Raw genomic sequence first — 18,332 nt, forward strand, 5'->3', positions numbered from 1 at the left:
AGAGATATCATGAAAGTTTCCTCATAAGCCGATTATAAAAGTAAAATTAGTTACTACAAGCAAAGTTTTTAGAAAATCCCTGACTCTAGTGAGTGCCCAGAAAAATTTGAATGTAATTGATTTGCATGAAAAATGCTGTAAAACATCATCACATAAATGTTAATGGTGAATTCTGTGATATTGGTATTTCCATGAGTTTTTTCGTTCTCCTTGCAGGCTGTAAATTATTTTTTAAATGAAAATTCTTTTATTAAAAACAGCTACATTTTATAAATTAGTATAACATAATGGTAAAGAGAAATGTGAATGTATTAGAAAAGATGCTCTATTGAGAGGAGACACATTTGGGTTTCTCATGGCCTTGAATGAAGGTCCCTCTGCCGATCCTATCGTAATAGTCCTCGTGTCAGTGAAGTCCCCTGTGAAACTGGATAACAGGATTTTAAGGTAGAGATGTTCATCAGGCAGATGGAAATGAAGTCTATAGCTGTGAAGATAAGTCAGGCAATGCAATAATTATAGAGAAAAAATAATACAAGCTATCAAAGAAAGATGTATACAAGGGAGACAGAGTCACATGAAGTCTCAGATGTAAGAGACCATAGAGCAAAAGGCTGAGTTCTGGCTTTCAGGAGTTTTCTAACATAAGCACCTGATCACCAGTTAAAAGCTAAGGAGAAAGATGAAGAATCAGTATGAGATCATAAAATCAACATGCTTTTCTAAAAATATGTGAAATGAGATTTTAAGGGAAGTATAGTTATGGCTGAAGAAAATTAAGGTGAATGAAGACAAGATCAATTGAGAATGTAGTGTCAGAAATAGCAAAGAAGCCAAAGTTTGAGGAAGTTAAGTGGCTAGGGATAAAATTGAAGCACTAAAGCATTATTGGTTCAGCAGTCGTATGATAAGATAGATTTTTGAGACAGAGTCTCTCACTTTGTTGCCCGGGCTGGAGGCACGGCACAATCTCCGCCTTCACTGCAACCTCTGCCTCCTCGGGCTCAAGCAATTCTGCCTCAGCCTCCTGGTAGTTGGATTACAGGCATGCCACCAAGGTCCACTTAGGTATTTCTTCAGCAGAGACTGTTTTCACTATGTTGCCCAGGCTGGCCTCAACTCTGACCTCGCTGATCCGCCTCCCCTCAGCTTTCCAAAGGATTGATATATATGCTAGCCACCGCTTGCGGTGCAGCAAGTGGATAGATTAGTGAGATGACTGGATAAACAGAATCAAGAAAAAGCTTTATCAAAAACTTACGCTTCTTAAAAACTTAATCCTGGGACAGAATCATCTAAAACTTTGTTCCACGTCTTCACTTTGACTCACCCATAAAAACTTCAAGAACGAAGAATGAAAAATCCTAGGAATAACCACATATTTTCTAATGCTCAATATTTTATTTGTATTGTTGTCTTCTAAACAGATATGATAGGTCTTCATGATTTTTTGTTTTCCTTGAACTGATTCCCAAAGTATTAGTCTCATGAATCATTCATTCAAAAGAAACACAATCATTGTATTCTCTTTGCTGTATAATTTTGGTTTCAGTTTTGCTTATATTTCCTATTCAAGGAACATTTTCCTCCAAAATGACATTTGAGAAAAACAGCCAAAATGTAGTAGAGAATAGCGCGAGAGCTATTCTAGACTGTAACGAAAGCCATCTGCTATCACAATTTAATTTATTTCAAGTACTAATAAGCTGATGACAAAACAGCATTGTCTTTTAGTTTACTCACGCGAACTATTTCTCTTTTCTCCTTTTGATCATCTAGAGGAACAGGCGACCTTGGTTTCTGCTTTAGCTTCCTTGTTCTCATTAGATCGAACAATGCCTCTAAAGTGACCACAGATTTGCATTCAAGCTGGAAACCTTTACCAAATGCAGTCTTGATTTGTACTTTGAAAAAAACATCTGCAAGGTATTTTATCCTTTTCTCCAACTTTTGACATATTACAAAGTACCCAAATATGTCAGACTGTTGCCTCATCAGCCCCTGGCAGTCAGGTACAGTTAGATACAAGGCAATCTTCCTAAAAGTTACTTATTAGAAATGTGAGAAGGGCAAATGCTATCATTGGAAAAACTGACAAAATTCTCAATAGGAAAAATAAGGAAGTGGAGAGTTACTATGTTTCTAATTTTTCATGTGCTTCTATTTTTTTTCCTACTTCAGAGCCATTGACTAATAGTTCAGTGTATCACAGGATGTGTTTTGGTCTGCTGAAACATGACACATATTTTCAAAGAACCATGGAAGCCTAAAAGAAAGCCAATGAGAAATAACTAAATCAGAGTTTGGGACTGTAGCTTTCATTTTCATTCAAAGATTTAAAAGTCTTCATAAAGTAAAATGTTCTTCTCCGGCCACTTGTTTTCATAGTTCTGTGTTTTCCTTCAGGCTTTGCGGCTTCCTAAGAAAATGATGTGCTTAATGATTGCAAATTTGATATGGAATACGAACTTTCAGTTTCTGCATATGATGCACAGAGATGCTTTTGTGGTTTTATTGTTTTTCATATTACAAATAAAGAAACTAGAAAATGAAACCATTCCAAAAGTGGAAGTAATTTCTCACTGCCCCTGTGATAAACTCTGGTCATTGGCTGTGGCAGCAACTAGTATAAGATGCTCTGAAAACTCTTCAAACACTGAGGGGCACCAGAGGAGCAGACTACAAGAATGGCACATGCTATGGAAAGCTCCTGGACAATCAGTGAAGAGTACCATATTGATGAAGAAGTGGGCTTCGCTCTGCCAAATCCACAGGTAAGAGAAGGCACTAAAATGTGGGAAAATGCATATTCTTCTCATTTCTTACCTGGCCAAGTTAACTTATACTAAACAACTGTGGTTCAGTAACTTCTAGTAAACAAACATATAAAGCAGTATAAAAATTAGAGAGAGACCTGTGATAACTGCATCTCACTTAATTTGTCTTAAATTTTCTCCCTAGAAATGGAGTCATCTATGTATTTCTTACTTACCTAACATGGATATGGAGAATGGTGGGAAAGGAAACTATAGAAAGTATATCAGCTTTACATAAGAATTATACGGTAAAATACAAACAAAGAGGTTATTACAGTTGTATTTTGAGAAGGTGTTTTGAAAAAGCCAGAGTTTTAAATGAGCCATGAGTCAAAGAGAAATCCCTTTCTTTTAGGGATATACCTTAAATTATAAAAAACATGTGTTTCTAATTTGATGGGGTTTATGAGATTGCACATCAAGCACCTTCCATGTTATATGACCATTGCTTGCTATTTACTGAGCATAAGATTCAAGCGAGAGTCTGAACTACCTTTTTCTTGTTTGCAAGTTTTACCTATAAAGTGCAAGCTATGTGGAAAAAACGTTTGCCTTAAAAACTGTATTTGCTAATGTGTCTTCTAATGAATACTATGTAAACCAATTTATCATCAATATTTTAATTATCAAATACAGCATTTTTCTAAGCAATTTACAAATTAACCCTTTCCATTCTCATAGCCATCCCAAAAGGTATGTATGTTATTTATTTATTTTTATTATTTATTATTATTATTTTTTTAGATGGAGTCTTGCTCTATCACCTGGGCTAGAGTGCAGTGGCACAATCTCGGCTCACTGTAACCTCTGCCTCCCAGGTTCAAGCAATTCTCCTGCCTCAGCCTCCCAAGTAGCTGGGATTATAGGCACCTGCCACCATGCCCGGCTAATTTTTGTATTTTTAGTAGAGACGGGGTTTCACCATGTTGGCCAGGCTGGTCTCGAACTCCTGACCTCAGGTTATCCACCAGCCTTGGCCTCCCAAAGTGCTGGGATTATAGGTGTGAGCCGCTGCACCCGGCTAGGTATGTATGTCATTATCCTCATGTTCCTAATGAGAAGTATAAGGCATGAAGAATGTAATTATCAAACTATGTAGCTAGCAAGTGCCAGAGGTCAGTTTGAGCCTAAGCAGCCTGTCTCCAGAGTCTATGATCTTAAAACCATTATTCCACACTGCCTCTCTTAAGAAGGGACAATAAGACATTGCTTTTCTCCTTTCTTTCAATCTTCGGTTTAACAAGGTACATGGGATTCCAGGAGAAGATTTCTATGAACATGTTATGATAATTCTGTAGATGAGTATATTTTTGTTTGTAGCTCAAACAGTTACAGTCCACATACTGGAGAGCACCTTTAAACACAGCAAATGTTTAGTCAGAGATTCCAACCTAACTGTGCTTAGAAATGAAATCCTGCAAACACTTTGGTGATACCGGGAAATTTAAAGCATCTACCTCCTTCCAGTCTAATTTTCCTCTTTGGATTGTTAATTAAAGAAAATGAAGAGTGTGCTTTAATTTTATTGCCAAAAGCACTAGTTTGCTTTATTCATGCAAATCAGTAATACTCAAACTTGCTATTTGCCTGCATACCCACAAAAATGCCAGGACTGGATGGTTTCAAACATGTACTTATCAATGGTACAATAAAACCATCTTTTTCAGAAACTAGTAAACTTTATATCATGGGTTTTTTTCCCTCAGAGATTCGGTTCTACTTAAAAATGCAACAATTTTGATAATTATGAATACCTGTAGAACAGATTCCAAGGGGTAAAGCAAAACCACAAAAGAAAGCAAACAAAACTCTTCCTTGGCTACTTAAAAAAAAGATTCTCGGCCGGGGGCGGCTGACTCACGCCTGTAATCCCAGCACTTTGGGAGACCTAGGAGGGTGGATCACGAGATCAGGAGTTCAAGACCAGCCTGGCCAACATGGTGAAACCCCATCTCTACTAAAAAAATACAAAAATTCGCCAGGCATGATGGCATACACATGTAATCCTTGCTACTCAGGAGTCTGAGGCAAGAGAATTGCTTGAACCTGGGAGTCGGAGGCTGCAGTGAGCTGAGATCGTGCCACTGCACTCTAGCCTGGGCGACAGAGAGAGACTATCTCCAAATAATAATAATAATAATAATAATAATAATACTAGTAATTCTGACAAGGTGTGGTGGCTTACATCTGTAATCCCAGCAGTTTGGGAGGCTAAGGTGGGTGGATCCCTTGAGGTCAGGAGTTTGAGACCAGCCTGGCCAAAATGGTGAAACCCCATCTCTACTAAAAATGCAAACAAACAAACAAACAAACAAAATTACCCAGCGTGTTGGCGTGCCCGTAGTCCCAGCTACTTGAGAGGCTGAGGCAGGAGAATTGTTTGAACCTGGGAGGTGAAGGTTACAGTGAACTGAGATCACGCCAATGCACTCCAGCCTGGGTGACAGAGTGAGGCCCTGCCTGAGAACAATAATAATAATAGTAATTCTGCTAGCTGAGATGCTGAAGAAGCTAGATTTACTGTACCAGAAACATGAAAAAAAACTATTGATTACTTTTATTTCTTCACTGAAGATCTTTCCTAGAAATTATGAACCAAAACATATTCTTATTTTATCTCTCGTAATCTATCTGCTTCTTAGTCCAAAGGAAAATAATATGTTTTCTGATTCCATATAGACACAATGCACAATCTCTAATCTAGCAGAATTTGAATGATCCTCAGTATGATTCATTATTAACTTATATTATACCATTTAGGGATCCTCTGAACCAGAGCATATTACTTATTAAATTTTGTACTTGCTGAAAATACTATCAAATAAAATGCTAATCATGGTACAGAACAAAAAGTATGTCTGTTATTTGGGGAAAAATCACAACAATCAAAGAAGTAAGATGTTCTAGACTGTGAAATACAGAATAAAAACAACAAAAATACATTTATTACATTTCTTTCTTTTTTTTTTTTTTTTTTTGAGACGGAGTTTCAATCTCATTGCCCAGGCTGGAGTGCAATGGCGTGATCTCCGCTTACCGCAATCTCCGCCTCCCGAGTTCAAGTGATTCTCCTGTCTCAGCGTCAGTAGTTGGGATTCCAGGTGTGCGCCATCACACCCAGTTAATTTTGCTTTTTTAGTAGAGACAGGGCTTCTCCATGTTGGTCAGGCTGGTCTTGAACCTCTGACCTCAGGTGATCCACCTGCCTCGGCCTCCCAAAGTGCTGGGATTATAGGCATGAGCCACCTGGCCTGGCCTACATTTACTTCTAAAAGTACTACAGCACAGTTGGGGTGAAAAGTTCAGAGCAAGAAGGGTGGCTAAGTAGTGAAGTACACTGCCTAGATTTTCATTGCTAAAAATCTGCCCCAACTGATTAAGGCTGGACAATTACATGCAGATGTTGAAAATGTTAGGATTTTATATTGTATTTATCTTTTTGTTTCATAGCTTACTTATAATATTAACTTTATTTTGAAGCTCAAAACTTCACCCATGTTGATTTAAGTTAATCTTTCCATTTGCACTTAATCCCCATGGTTCAGCATTGATTACCTTAAGGGTGTACCTTGAAACTACCTGGTGGAGTAGGCATAGAAACAGGGTATGGGGGAGTTGCTCAGGGATCTGTATCTCATTTTAGGAAGGTTCCTATGTCTTTTTATTTGTGTACTTCCGCTTGAGATGAGATTACAAATATGATAAGCTCCAAAGAGAAACTTTTATTTGAGTTTCATTTCTACTTAATGGGCAAAAACAAGCCTATAGTGGAACCAAAGTAGGTAATCAACATGAATACATACAGCACTCGCTATATGCCCAGCACTATGCCAGGGCTTATAAGAGATATAAATTAAATGCACAATACAAACCTTGCCATCATGTAGCAAGGTATAAAACGAGAATGTATGTAAACTGTATAAGCCTGGGTTTCCTTATTTATGATACAGAGATAACTTCTTGGGCCGTTACAATAATTAAATATATATACTATATATATATGAAATTTTTGAACAGAGTGCCTAGTCCACTACTGACATTTAACACATCTCATTTTTCTTCCATTCAAAGAACTTAAAATCTAGCCAAAATAAGCCAAAGTAGGCCAGGCACAGTGGCTCATGCCTGTAATCCCAGCACTTTGGGAGGCCGAGGCAGGCAGATCACCTGAGGACAGGAGGTCGAGACCAACTTGGCCAACATGGCAAAACCCAATCTCTACTAAAAATACAAAAATTAGCCGGGCATGGTGGCTCATGCCTGTAATCCCAGCTACTTGGGAGGCTGAAGCAGGAGAATTGCTTGAACCCAGGAGGCAGAGATTGTAGTGAGCCAAGATCGCGCCACTGCGCTCCAACCGGAGCAACAGAGTGAGACTCCAATTCAAAAAAGAAAAGAAAAGAAAAAAAAAACGAAAGTAGCAGATAATAATTGTTTAACAATTTGAAAAGGCATAATCCGTAGAGTTTACAATGGAGATTAGTTTCAAATAGAGTAGTCAGGAGGATTTTAGTGAAACCTTTGAGGTGAACTTTGAAAAGCTGCAAATGGCAGTGTTTGAAGAGAGAGAAAGAGGTGGAACACAGAAAGGGCCTTCAGCCCCATGTGTGCAGAAGACAAGACAGAGGCTGGTGTTTCCAGACAGGTAAGCCATGTGCCAGGGCAACACTGCACAAAATGGATGTGGAGGCAAGGCATCCTATCAGTGGGAAGCCAAAGCTACAGTAACTGCTACTAGTAAATAAAGATCTTTTTTTGTTTCTTTTTTCAAGGAAAATCTACCTGATTTTTATAATGACTGGATGTTCATTGCTAAACATCTGCCTGATCTCATAGAGTCTGGCCAACTTCGAGAAAGAGTTGAGAAGGTTTGACATATGTATTACATTTTTCTTCTTGTATAGCTTCTTAACATTGTTAACTTGGTTTTGAAGCATAAAACATCACCGAGATTGATTTGAGTCAATTGCTCCATTTGTTTTCAGTTAGACATGCTCAGCATTGATCATCTCACAGACCACAAGTCACAGCGCCTTGCACATCTAGTTCTGGGATGCATCACCATGGCATATGTGTGGGATAAAGGTCATGGAGACGTCCGTAAGGTTTGGAGATTTTCTCAGATTTCTTATGCTATGTGACAGATTTTCATCTAATTTACATTTAACTTTCCAAAAATTTTCTGAAAGTGTTTTAACTGCATTGGTCAAAGTTTCGATAACAGGACAAAATGAAAAAGAAAATATGCCCTGGCTTGACATGTCAACTGTTATCATTATTATATTTTTAAGTCTTTTACTTTATTTTTCATCCTGTATTTTATCTGCCAACCCTAATTACATAAAACTAATACAGACTGCAATATCTAACCTTTAAAACACATATGGGCCTCCCAGCACTTTGGGAGGCCAAGGCGGGAGGATCACCTGAGTTCAAGAGTTCAAGACCAACCTGGCTAACATGGCGAAACCCCATCTCTACGAAAAATACAAAAAATAGCCAGGCATGGTGGCAGGTGCCTGTAACCCCAGCTACTCGGGAGGCTGAGGTGGGAGAATCACTTGAACCTAGGAGGCGGAGGTTGCAGTGAGCCGAGATCCTGCCACTGCACTCCAGCCTGGGCGACAGGAGCGAGACTCTATCTCAAAAAAACAAACAAAACAAAACAAAAAACAAACCTAACTACTGTATTTTAATCAGGTCTTGCCAAGAAATATTGCTGTTCCTTACTGCCAACTCTCCAAGAAACTGGGACTGCCTCCTATTCTGGTTTATGCAGACTGTGTCTTGGCAAACTGGAAGAAAAAGGATCCTAATAAGTATGTAAAGAGTGAGAACAACAGGAATTTTTGGAGTGTGTGCCAATTAAATAAAACAGGAGTTGTTCATTGGCTTAATTTTGGGCAGCACAGTTTTCCTCTCAGTTGGATATGGTCCCTCTTAGTTCTTCAGTTGGGTACGGTTTCTTGGGCTGCTGTGTCTACCACTACAAATGTACACACATGTGACAGGTGTATAGTTAACACAGTAAAATGCACAGATCTTAAGTGTTCAGCTTGAATTTAACTATTACATAATTACATACACCCACCATTCTCAGTAAGATACAGAATATTTTTATCACCTCAGAAAATTTCTTTGTGCTTCTTTCAATTCCCTTTCCTGCGACAGACAAATATATTCTTATTTGCCTTGTCAAAAAGTAGATGATTTTTGTTATTGGGTTTCACATCAATGAAACCACAAAGTATAGACTCTTGTGTCTGGCTTCTTTTGATTAGCATGTTTTTGAGATTCTATTAATTTAATTTTTTAGCAGCCAATTGTAGTTAAGAGTCAACACATCTTTAATTACACGCAGCAATGACTGGTTTTTCAGAGCAGTCTGCTCAGGATGTAGGTGATTTTTACCCTTCAGGCACGAGATCTGCTACAATAAAGGAAAGGGAGAACCAAAGCACCTGTCTCTGGGTGTGTGCCTCTAGAAGAATACTCTGCAAATGGGAATACCACAAAATGAAAGGATTTGATCTAGAAAGTTTCTTCTTATTAAAAATTAGTCTTTTTTAAAAAAAATTAACCGGGAATGGTGGCATATGTCTGTGGTCTCAGCTACACAGGGGGTTAAGGCAGGAAGATCACTTGAGCCCTGGAAGTTGAGGCTGCAGCGAGCTATGTTCGTGCCACTGCACACCAGCCTGGGCAACAGAGTGAGACCCTGTCTCAAAAAAAAAAAAATAAACAAAACAATTAGTTTTGACTGTCCATGTGTGTTCCTTGCATATTTGAGTATTTAATTCATTTGTAAGTTATTAAGTTAAATGTTTGTAATGCCTACTGAAGAAATATTTTTAAAACTTTTTCTTTTACCTGACTATGTCTTACCTCTGATAGTAGTATTCAATCAAATAGCAACAACTCATCATTATTTGCTGTGAAATTGATTTTCTTTTTCTCTTCCAATTGGCCCATTGCTTCATGGCTGCGTTCATAAGGCCCCTGACTTATGAGTAAGTATCTGATTCTTGTTTTAGTCTAAGAATTTGCTATTTATAGTCAAATGTAGGTTTATCGATAGACTCCAAATGCATTTTTAAATGATTAATTAAATTCAGCCAAAAAAATAATTTCAGTGATTATTTAGAGAACAAATAATCTCTGTCTTTAATTGTATCTATGATTGTGTTACAACTATGTCTATTTGATATTATAGCTATAGATATACACAAGAATACTACTCAGATACGTCTATAGGAAATTAATATGCAAACATACAAAATGCACATACATCTATGTATCTATGACTTAATAACTCCTATGTCCATAACTAGTTACCATTGTCAATAAGTAACCCTATACCAACTTGTTCTTTTTGACCCAATCGTTACTACTTTTGACCTATAATATATACTAAACATAGGCTAAGAGGTGGAAAAACTGGGCTGGGTGCGTGGCTCATACCTGTAATCCCTGTACTTTGGGAGGTCAAGGCAGGCGGGTCACCTGAGGTCAGGAGTTCAAGACCAGCCTGGCCAACATGGTGAAACCTCATCTCTACTAAATATACAAAACAATTAGCCGGGCATGGTGGCAGGTGCCTGTAATCTCAGCTACTCAGGAGGCTGAGGCAGGAGAATCAGTTGAACCCAGGAGGTGGAGGTTGCAGTGAGTGGAGATCACCCCACTGCATTCCAGCCTGGGTGACAGAGCAAGACTCCATCTCAAAAAAAAAAAAGAGATGGAAAAACTAAGGTAAGTATCATTAATATAAATCCACCTCGGTGAAGCTAGACTAACGAAGAAGAAAGGCAGTATATGAAAATTATGCAAACTGCTGTATGATTAAGAGAAGGCTTAAGAAGATAAAGTATTGGGATCCCTAACCAAATAACAGGAGTGATGCGGGAGCCCTTGAAGCAAGTTATTTGAGCAATTAGCTAGAGGAAAAAGGTAAGAGTATTCATAGCAGAAGAAATAGCAAAAGTGAGGCCTTGAAGTGACAAATATCTTGGTGCATTATCAAAGCTGAAGGATGGCTAATGTCACTGATAATAAATGATAAAAATAACAGTGCGAGAAAAAGATTATTATTATTTTTTTTAAAGATGGCTGGGCAAAGCAGGTGGATCACCTGAAGTCAGGCATTCGAGACCAGTCTGGCCAACATAGTGAAAACCCTCCTCTTCTAAAAATACACAAATTAGTGGGGCATGGTGGCACATGCCTGTAATCTCAGCTACTCAGGAGACTGAAGCAGGAGAATAGCTTGAACCCAGGAGGCAGATGTGGCAGTGAGACAAGATTGTGCCATTGCACTCCAGTCTGGGTGACACATCTCAAATAATAATAATAATAAAAGATTATGTAGGATTTTTTTAGTTATGATAAGGAGTTAAAACAGTATCTTAAGATAAGGGAGAAACTGGAAGGTTTTTAAAAAGGAGGATGGCATCAACAGTCAGTCCCACTTTACAGATGAGAACACCAAGGCAGACGATGTCATGTCTTGCTCAAGGTCACACAGCAAGTAAGTTACAGAGATGGTCTGGCTTCAGGCACCGTGAATTTAACCACCACAAAACTCATAGATACATAGATAGACTATGTTTGCACCAGTGCCCAAACTTCAATTAAAAAGAAAAACAGGGTCTAATCAGTTATTTGAATTCCGCAGTCAATTCCTTTGTAAAGCAGATAAACCACTGAGAAATTGAATTAGGCTCACAAATTAAAATATGAATAGGAATATAATTATTTAAACAAAAGACTACCTTTAAAAACTCTACCTCACAGATATCTCTGTAAACATTGAGTATATACGTATGGTAATATAAATGCCTGTGACAAGTCAACGGGATAATGGAAACAGAACTAGTTTGGGAATTTCTAGTTCTGTTTTTTTGGTTGTTGTTTTGTTTTGTTTTGTTTATTTGTTTTCTGAGACGAGACTTGCTCTTGTCACCCAGGCTGGAGTGCAATGGAGCGATCTTGGCTCACTGCAACCTCCGCCTCCTGTGTTCAAGTGATTCTCCTGCCTTAGCCTCCTGAGTAGCTGGGATTACAGGCGCCGACCACCACACCCACCTAATTTGTGTATTCTTAGTAGAGACGGGGTTTCACCACATTGGCCAGGCTGGTCTCGAACTCCTGACCTCAGGTGACCAACCCGCCTTGGCCTCCTAAAGTGCTGGGATTACATGTATGAGCCACCATGCCCGGCCCTAGTTCTGAGTTTCAATATGAAACTTTAGGTCTCAATTTAGTCTACTTAGTGTTAATTATGTGATCTTAGACAACAGGCCTAACAACTGAGTCTTAATATTCCCAACTACATAATGGAGATAGTAAGGCCTGCCACACCTCTCTCATAAAATTATGTTGAAACTAAAATAGGATAAATAAAAATGTCAAAAAAATCCCATAATTTTTGCTAAACTTCTTGCCTTCCTTATCCAATTTCCTCAGGAACATGGACGTTTTGTTCTCATTTCGTGATGGAGACTGCAGTAAAGGATTCTTCCTGGTCTCTCTATTGGTGGAAATAGCAGCTGCTTCTGCTATCAAAGTATGTCTATCCTCACTTCAAAATTTGTATGTCGATTTACGTAAGCAGAGCAATCATTTCGGAGCCTAAACTATACTAAGCATGAGTTAACTTTATCCTTAACAAATACAACATGGGATCATTTAATTGGGAGTAAAGGATCAATTATTTATTTTTGTGTATTACCTAAAATATAAAATCTCAGAGCCATATACTTAAAATCCAACTTGAAACCTCTGTAGGAAATAAAATTTTTCAATAAAATGTGGCTTTGGAACTATGATACAGTGTCATAAATTCAATAGTTTTGATTATCAAAAATAGAAATGAAACATATATGACTATATAAATATCTCTAAATTAAATGCTATGTGAATAAAAACAAATCCAAGCTTCTATAAATATAAAGAAATTATTCAAATAGGGTGTCCAGCCCAGGAAAGAATTGTAAAAATCCCAAATTTAATTTATGGATTAAGACGGGGGAATTTGGCCAGGCACAGTGGCTCACGCCTGTAATCCCAGCACTTTGGGAGGCTTAAGTGGGCAGATCACTTGAAGTCAGGAGTTTGGGACCAGCCTGGCCCCCATGGCGAAACCCCATCTCTACTAAAAATATAAAAATTAGCCGGGCGCTGTGGCGGGCGCCTGTAGTCCCAGCTACTCAGGAGGCTGAGGCAGGAGAATGCTGTGAACCCTTGAGGTGGAGCTTGCAGTGAGCCGAGATCGCGCCACTGTACTCCAGCCTGGGCAACAGAGCGAGACTCCGTCTCAAAAGAAAGAAAACCTTAAATGTTTGTTTTCTTTGTTTTGTTTTGTTTTAGGAAATTCCTACTGTATTCAGGGCAATGCAAATGCAAGAACGGGACACTCTGCTAAAGGCACTGTTGGAAATAGCTTCTTGCCTGGAGAAAGCCCGTCAAGTGTTTCAGCAAATGCACGGCAAGTATTGCGTGCAGTGCAATAGTCTAGGCTGACAAGTCAAATGTTCCAGATGTAGAATGGTTGAAAAAAGGGAAGCAAAAAGCAACTACCACTTAGTATGTTTTCACTTTAGGTATTTTATCTTACTAAACCATTACACTTTCTATGTGGTAGGTTTCATTATCTCCATTTTACAAGTAAGGTCATCTAAATTCAGAAAGACAGGGTAAATGACTTCAGATTCCACAGGCAGTAAATAGTGAAGCCAGAGTTCCAAGCTGGCTCTATTTAATGCTAAGGAACTTCCTTGCCTCCTACTAAAAACCTTTGAGAAACTTTCTACATGGGAGGGTGGTTTTAAGTTCTGAAAAAAAATAAATAACTTCTGCTTAATAAGAACTCTTTCCTAATTCTGTTTTTTCACAAATTAAGAAACAACACAGAAACGTCATTGAGCTCAAAGGTTGTTGCGAAATTAACAGTTAAAAAACTACCCCCAAAAAAACACACAAAAAGGTATATAAGCAGTAACTTGCAATAGGAAATCTGCCCTACTGAACAGAGTCAACAAATACCTAATTGTTTATCTCTGGGTTTTGAGTTATTGCTATTTAGTCCTTGGCAAGAAGTTGCATTTTCAAATCAAGTAGGGTAGGAGGCTGAGTGCGGTGGCTCATACGTGTAGTTTCCAGCTACTTGGGAGGCTGAGGTGGGAAGATTGCTTGAACCCAGGAGTTGAGGCTGCAGTGAGCTATGATCACTACATTCCAGCCTGAGCGATGAAGTGAGACCCTGTCACCAAACGATTTTTTAAAATTTTGAAAATAGAGAGGGAGATCTAGTTTCTGGGCTTTTGTTTTGGTTTGTTTTGTTTTTGTCTTTGGTTTGTTTCTTTATGTAAACAGTTTATCTGTTACGTCAGTAAGCACTAAGTTTACAGTTTAACGGGCCTCCTGGAAGAGGGCAGGAGAGTGAACGTTTATAACCACAGGGGCTTTGTTTAGCACAGACTGACCTAATGCCTTTTCTTGCAGCCTGTGCTGAAATCTGTTATCAGTTGTACATGACACCTTGATTTCCCTATATACCTCTGATGCTGCTTAATTAAACACATTCCATCTTTTTACAGATCACGTAAACCCAAATGCATTTTTCAGTGTTCTTCGCATATATTTGGCTGGGTATGTAGTCTTATGTTTGAATTTGTTTGCTCTCACTTAACAAAGAACACCACCAAATTCTCTTGGATGGTCCCTAATATCCATTGGGTTTGACTAACGATTTATATCCAAAAATTCATATGGTAGAAAAAGACTAGATGGTTCTGTTATCACTTGGCCAGGAATGTATTGGAGGGTGAGACAGGAAAGCTAGTTATTTTAAAAAGAGTGGTCTGTGCTAGTGCAAAGGTAAAATTTCATTCCTAGAACATTTATGCCAAATCTGTGCAGGATTATATTAATTATTCTCATGCATGAAAATGAGTAGGGGCAAGGGGGCATGAAAGAAGGATCATGAAATACATCTCTTGTCACCTTCTATTCACTACTAGTGCAAGATTTGATACCTGAAAATTAGCAATTAATCTAAAGAATGATTTTTCTTTTTTTCTTTCTTTCCTCCGATAGCTGGAAAGGCAACCCCCAGCTATCAGACGGTCTGGTGTATGAGGGGTTCTGGAAAGACCCAAAGAAGTTTGCAGGGGGCAGTGCAGCACAAAGCAGCATCTTTCAGTGCTTTGACGTCCTGCTGGGCATCCAGCAGAATGCTGGTGGAGGTGAGTGGAAAATAGCAAGAAATAATCATCTCTTATGTGAACGCAATGGTATTTGGATATCTAGAAAGCACCTTCCCATCAGCATCTCATCTGAGCTTATCTGATGGTTTTAGCAGAATCAGGCAAGTAGGGATTTGGTTGCCATGATCCCACTTTAAAAATGAAGATGCAGAAACTTAATAAGAGTCAGTGACTAGTTCCTCTGCTAGAAAGTGGCAGAGCTGGCCAGGTGCGGTGGCTCAAGCCTGTAATCCTAGCACTTTGGGAGACCTAGGCAGGTGGATCACCTGAGGTCAGGAGTTCGAGACCAGCCTGACCAACATGGTGAAACCCCATCTCTACTAAAAATACAAAAACTAGCCTAGCATGATGGTGGGTGCCTCTAATCCCAGCTACTCAGGAGGCTCAGGCAGGAGAATTGCTTGAACTCGGCGGGCAGAGGTTGCAGTGAGCCAAGATTGCACCACTGTACTCCAGCCTGGGCAAAAGGGTGAAACTCCGTCTCAAAATAAAAATAAAAAATAAAAGGCCAGGCGCGGTGGCTCATGCCTGTAATCCCAGCACTTCGGGAGGCCGAGGCGAGCGGATCACATGATCAGGAGATGGAGACCATCCTGGCTAACACGGTGAAACCCCGTCTTTACTAAAAATACAAAAAATTAACTGGGTGTGGTGGTGGGTACCTGTAATCCCAGCTACTTGGGAGGCTTAGGCAGGAGAATGGCGTGAACCTGGGAGGTGGAGCTTGCAGTGAACTGAGATGGCGCCACTGCACTCCAGCCTGGGCAAGAGTGTGAGACTCCGTCTCAAAAAAAATAAATAAATAAAAATAAAATAAAATAAAATAAATAACATAAAAGTGGCAGAGCTTTCCTCACACCCAAGTTCCATCTTGAAATCTGAACATGTCTATAAAGAGTGGTTGACTCTAGTGAAGTCATGTTCTGAAAATGTATGATCAGACTTAGAAAGAGACAGTCACCTGCAAATGAAGCAGGGCTGTTAGTGGGGAGATAAAGACCTCAGTGACAAGCAGAGTCTGGGTCCTGGTCTTGTTCAGCTGTCCCGCGGCCCCAGCCACCCAGAGCAATGCCTGCACCAAAGTTTAAAGATGAGCCACATTCATCGTATGCCTTCTAGGGGCTGAGCTGGAGGAGAGGAATAAGCTCCAAGAAGAATTTTTTAATTTTCTCTGTTTTGTTAAACTTCTGTTTAATAGTCAAAGGGGAAAGCATTGGGCTGGGTAAAAACATGAGTTTTTCTTAATTTGAGCACTTATTTTTTAAATTTTTTAATCATATTTAATTTTTTTATTTTAGATTCAGGGGATACATGTGCAGGCTTATTACACAGGTATACTGAGTGATGCTGATGTTTGGGCTTCTAATGATCCCCTCACCCAAGTATAGAACATAGTGCCCAATAGGTAGTTTTTCAGCCTTTGCTTTCCTCCCTCCCTCCCTCCCCTATTTGAAATGCTCCCTGTCTATTGTTCCCATCTTTGTGTCCATGTGTACTCAATATTTAGCTCCCACTTATTGGTGAGAACATGTGGTATTTGGTTTTCTGTTTCTGCATTAATTCACTTAGGCTAACTTAAGCTAATGGCCTCCAGCTGCTGCCTCCTTGTTGCTGTGAAGCACTTGATTTCATTCTTTTTCGTGGCTGTGTAGTATTCCATGGTGTACATGTGCCACATTTTCTTTGTCCCATCCATCATTGATGGGCACCTGGGTTCATTCCATGTCTTTGCTATTGTCGAACACTCATTTAAACACACTCTTAAACTCTCTTAAGAATCAGTCATAATCTGTCAAATGCAGATTATATATGCCCTTGTCTATACCATCAGCTTCTTACAGTAGAAAAGAGAGAAAGAAAGTGCAAAAAAAAGGCCAGGCGCGGTGGCTCAGGCCTGTAATCCCAGCACTTTGGGAGGCTGAGGAAAGTGGATCATCTGAGGTCAGGAATTTGAGACCAGCCTGACCAACATGGAGAAACCCTGTCTCTACTAAAAATACAAAATTAGCCAGGCATGGTGGCACGTGTCTGCAATCCCAGCTACTCAGGAGACTGAGGCAGGAGAATTGTTTGAGCCTGGGAGGCAGAGGTTGCAGTGAGCTGAGATTGTGCCACTGCACTCCAGCCTGGCCGACAGAGTGAGACTCTGTCTCAAAAACAAAAAAAAGAAAAGAAAAAAAAAAGTGCAAACAAAAATACTTATTGTGAGAAAATGAGTTTAGCTCATTCAGTTTTCAAAATTAATGGTATTTTACAATAATTACAATTGCTAGTAGCAAGACTAATAGCCAAACATTAGCCTTCAAATAGAATGACCTTGACTTCACTGAATGCTATATTGGTGATCTCCTGCCCACTCTGCCCTCACTCTGCCTTTCTCTCCTGGATTGGGGAATGCTGTGACCTCCGTGTTTCCTCTTTCTCTTGTTCCCGTAGGACATGCTGCTCAGTTCCTCCAGGACATGAGAACATATATGCCACCAGCTCACAGGAACTTCCTGTACTCATTAGAGTCAAGTCCCTCAGTCCGTGAGTTTGTCCTTTCACAAGGTGATGCTGGCCTGCGGGAAGCTTATGATGCTTGTGTGAAAGCTCTGGTCTCCCTGAGGAGCTACCATCTGCAAATCGTGACTAAGTACGTCCTGATTCCTGCAAGCCAGCAGCCAAAGGCAAACAACACCTCTGAAGACCCTTCAAAACTGGATGCCAAAGGAACTGGAGGCACTGATTTAATGGAATTCCTAAAGACTGTGAGAAGTACAACCGAGAAATACCGTTTGAAGGAAGGTTAACGTAACCCAACAAGAGCACATTTTATCATAGCAGAGACATCTGCATATATTCCTGTCATTACCCATTGTAACAGAGCCACAAACTAGTACTATGCAGTGCTTTGCCAATAATGCCATACAAAAGACCTCAAAATACCTGTGCATTTCTTGTAGGAAAACAACAAAAGGTAATTATGCGTAATTATAGTAGAAGTTTTATAATCTGTATCTTATCATTGGAATAAAATGATTAAATCAAATAAATAAAAATGCATAAGACATAAATATTCTTTCATAATAAATAAAAATGCATAAGATATAACAAATCTTGCTTCATTTATAAATATAATCAAGTATTTCTTTAGATGAGACCTACTCTAAACTGCTTTCAGCAGGGCTAATAGACTCCTATACTTTCCCTTTGTTAATGCGAGACTTTTTCATAATTACCTGTTTACTTGTCTATATTCTCATTACAT

General features: G+C 39.2%; 1 protein-coding gene across 1 annotated transcript; it reads left to right on the forward strand.

The window, feature by feature from the left end:
- Window positions 1–1,749: 1,749 nt before the first annotated feature.
- Window positions 1,750–18,127, forward strand: IDO1 (indoleamine 2,3-dioxygenase 1). The gene is made up of 10 exons (XM_003902678.5): window positions 1,750–2,774; window positions 7,589–7,684; window positions 7,802–7,921; window positions 8,517–8,635; window positions 9,812–9,826; window positions 12,282–12,381; window positions 13,185–13,302; window positions 14,414–14,465; window positions 14,913–15,061; window positions 17,519–18,127. The coding sequence occupies exons 1-10, from the start codon at window positions 2,688–2,690 to the stop codon at window positions 17,872–17,874; spliced, it is 1,212 nt and encodes a 403-aa protein (XP_003902727.2). The 5' UTR covers window positions 1,750–2,687; the 3' UTR covers window positions 17,875–18,127.
- Window positions 18,128–18,332: the final 205 nt, after the last annotated feature.

Source organism: Papio anubis, chromosome 8 (genome assembly GCF_008728515.1).
Source record: "Papio anubis isolate 15944 chromosome 8, Panubis1.0, whole genome shotgun sequence".
NCBI classification, from domain to species: domain Eukaryota; kingdom Metazoa; phylum Chordata; class Mammalia; order Primates; family Cercopithecidae; genus Papio; species Papio anubis.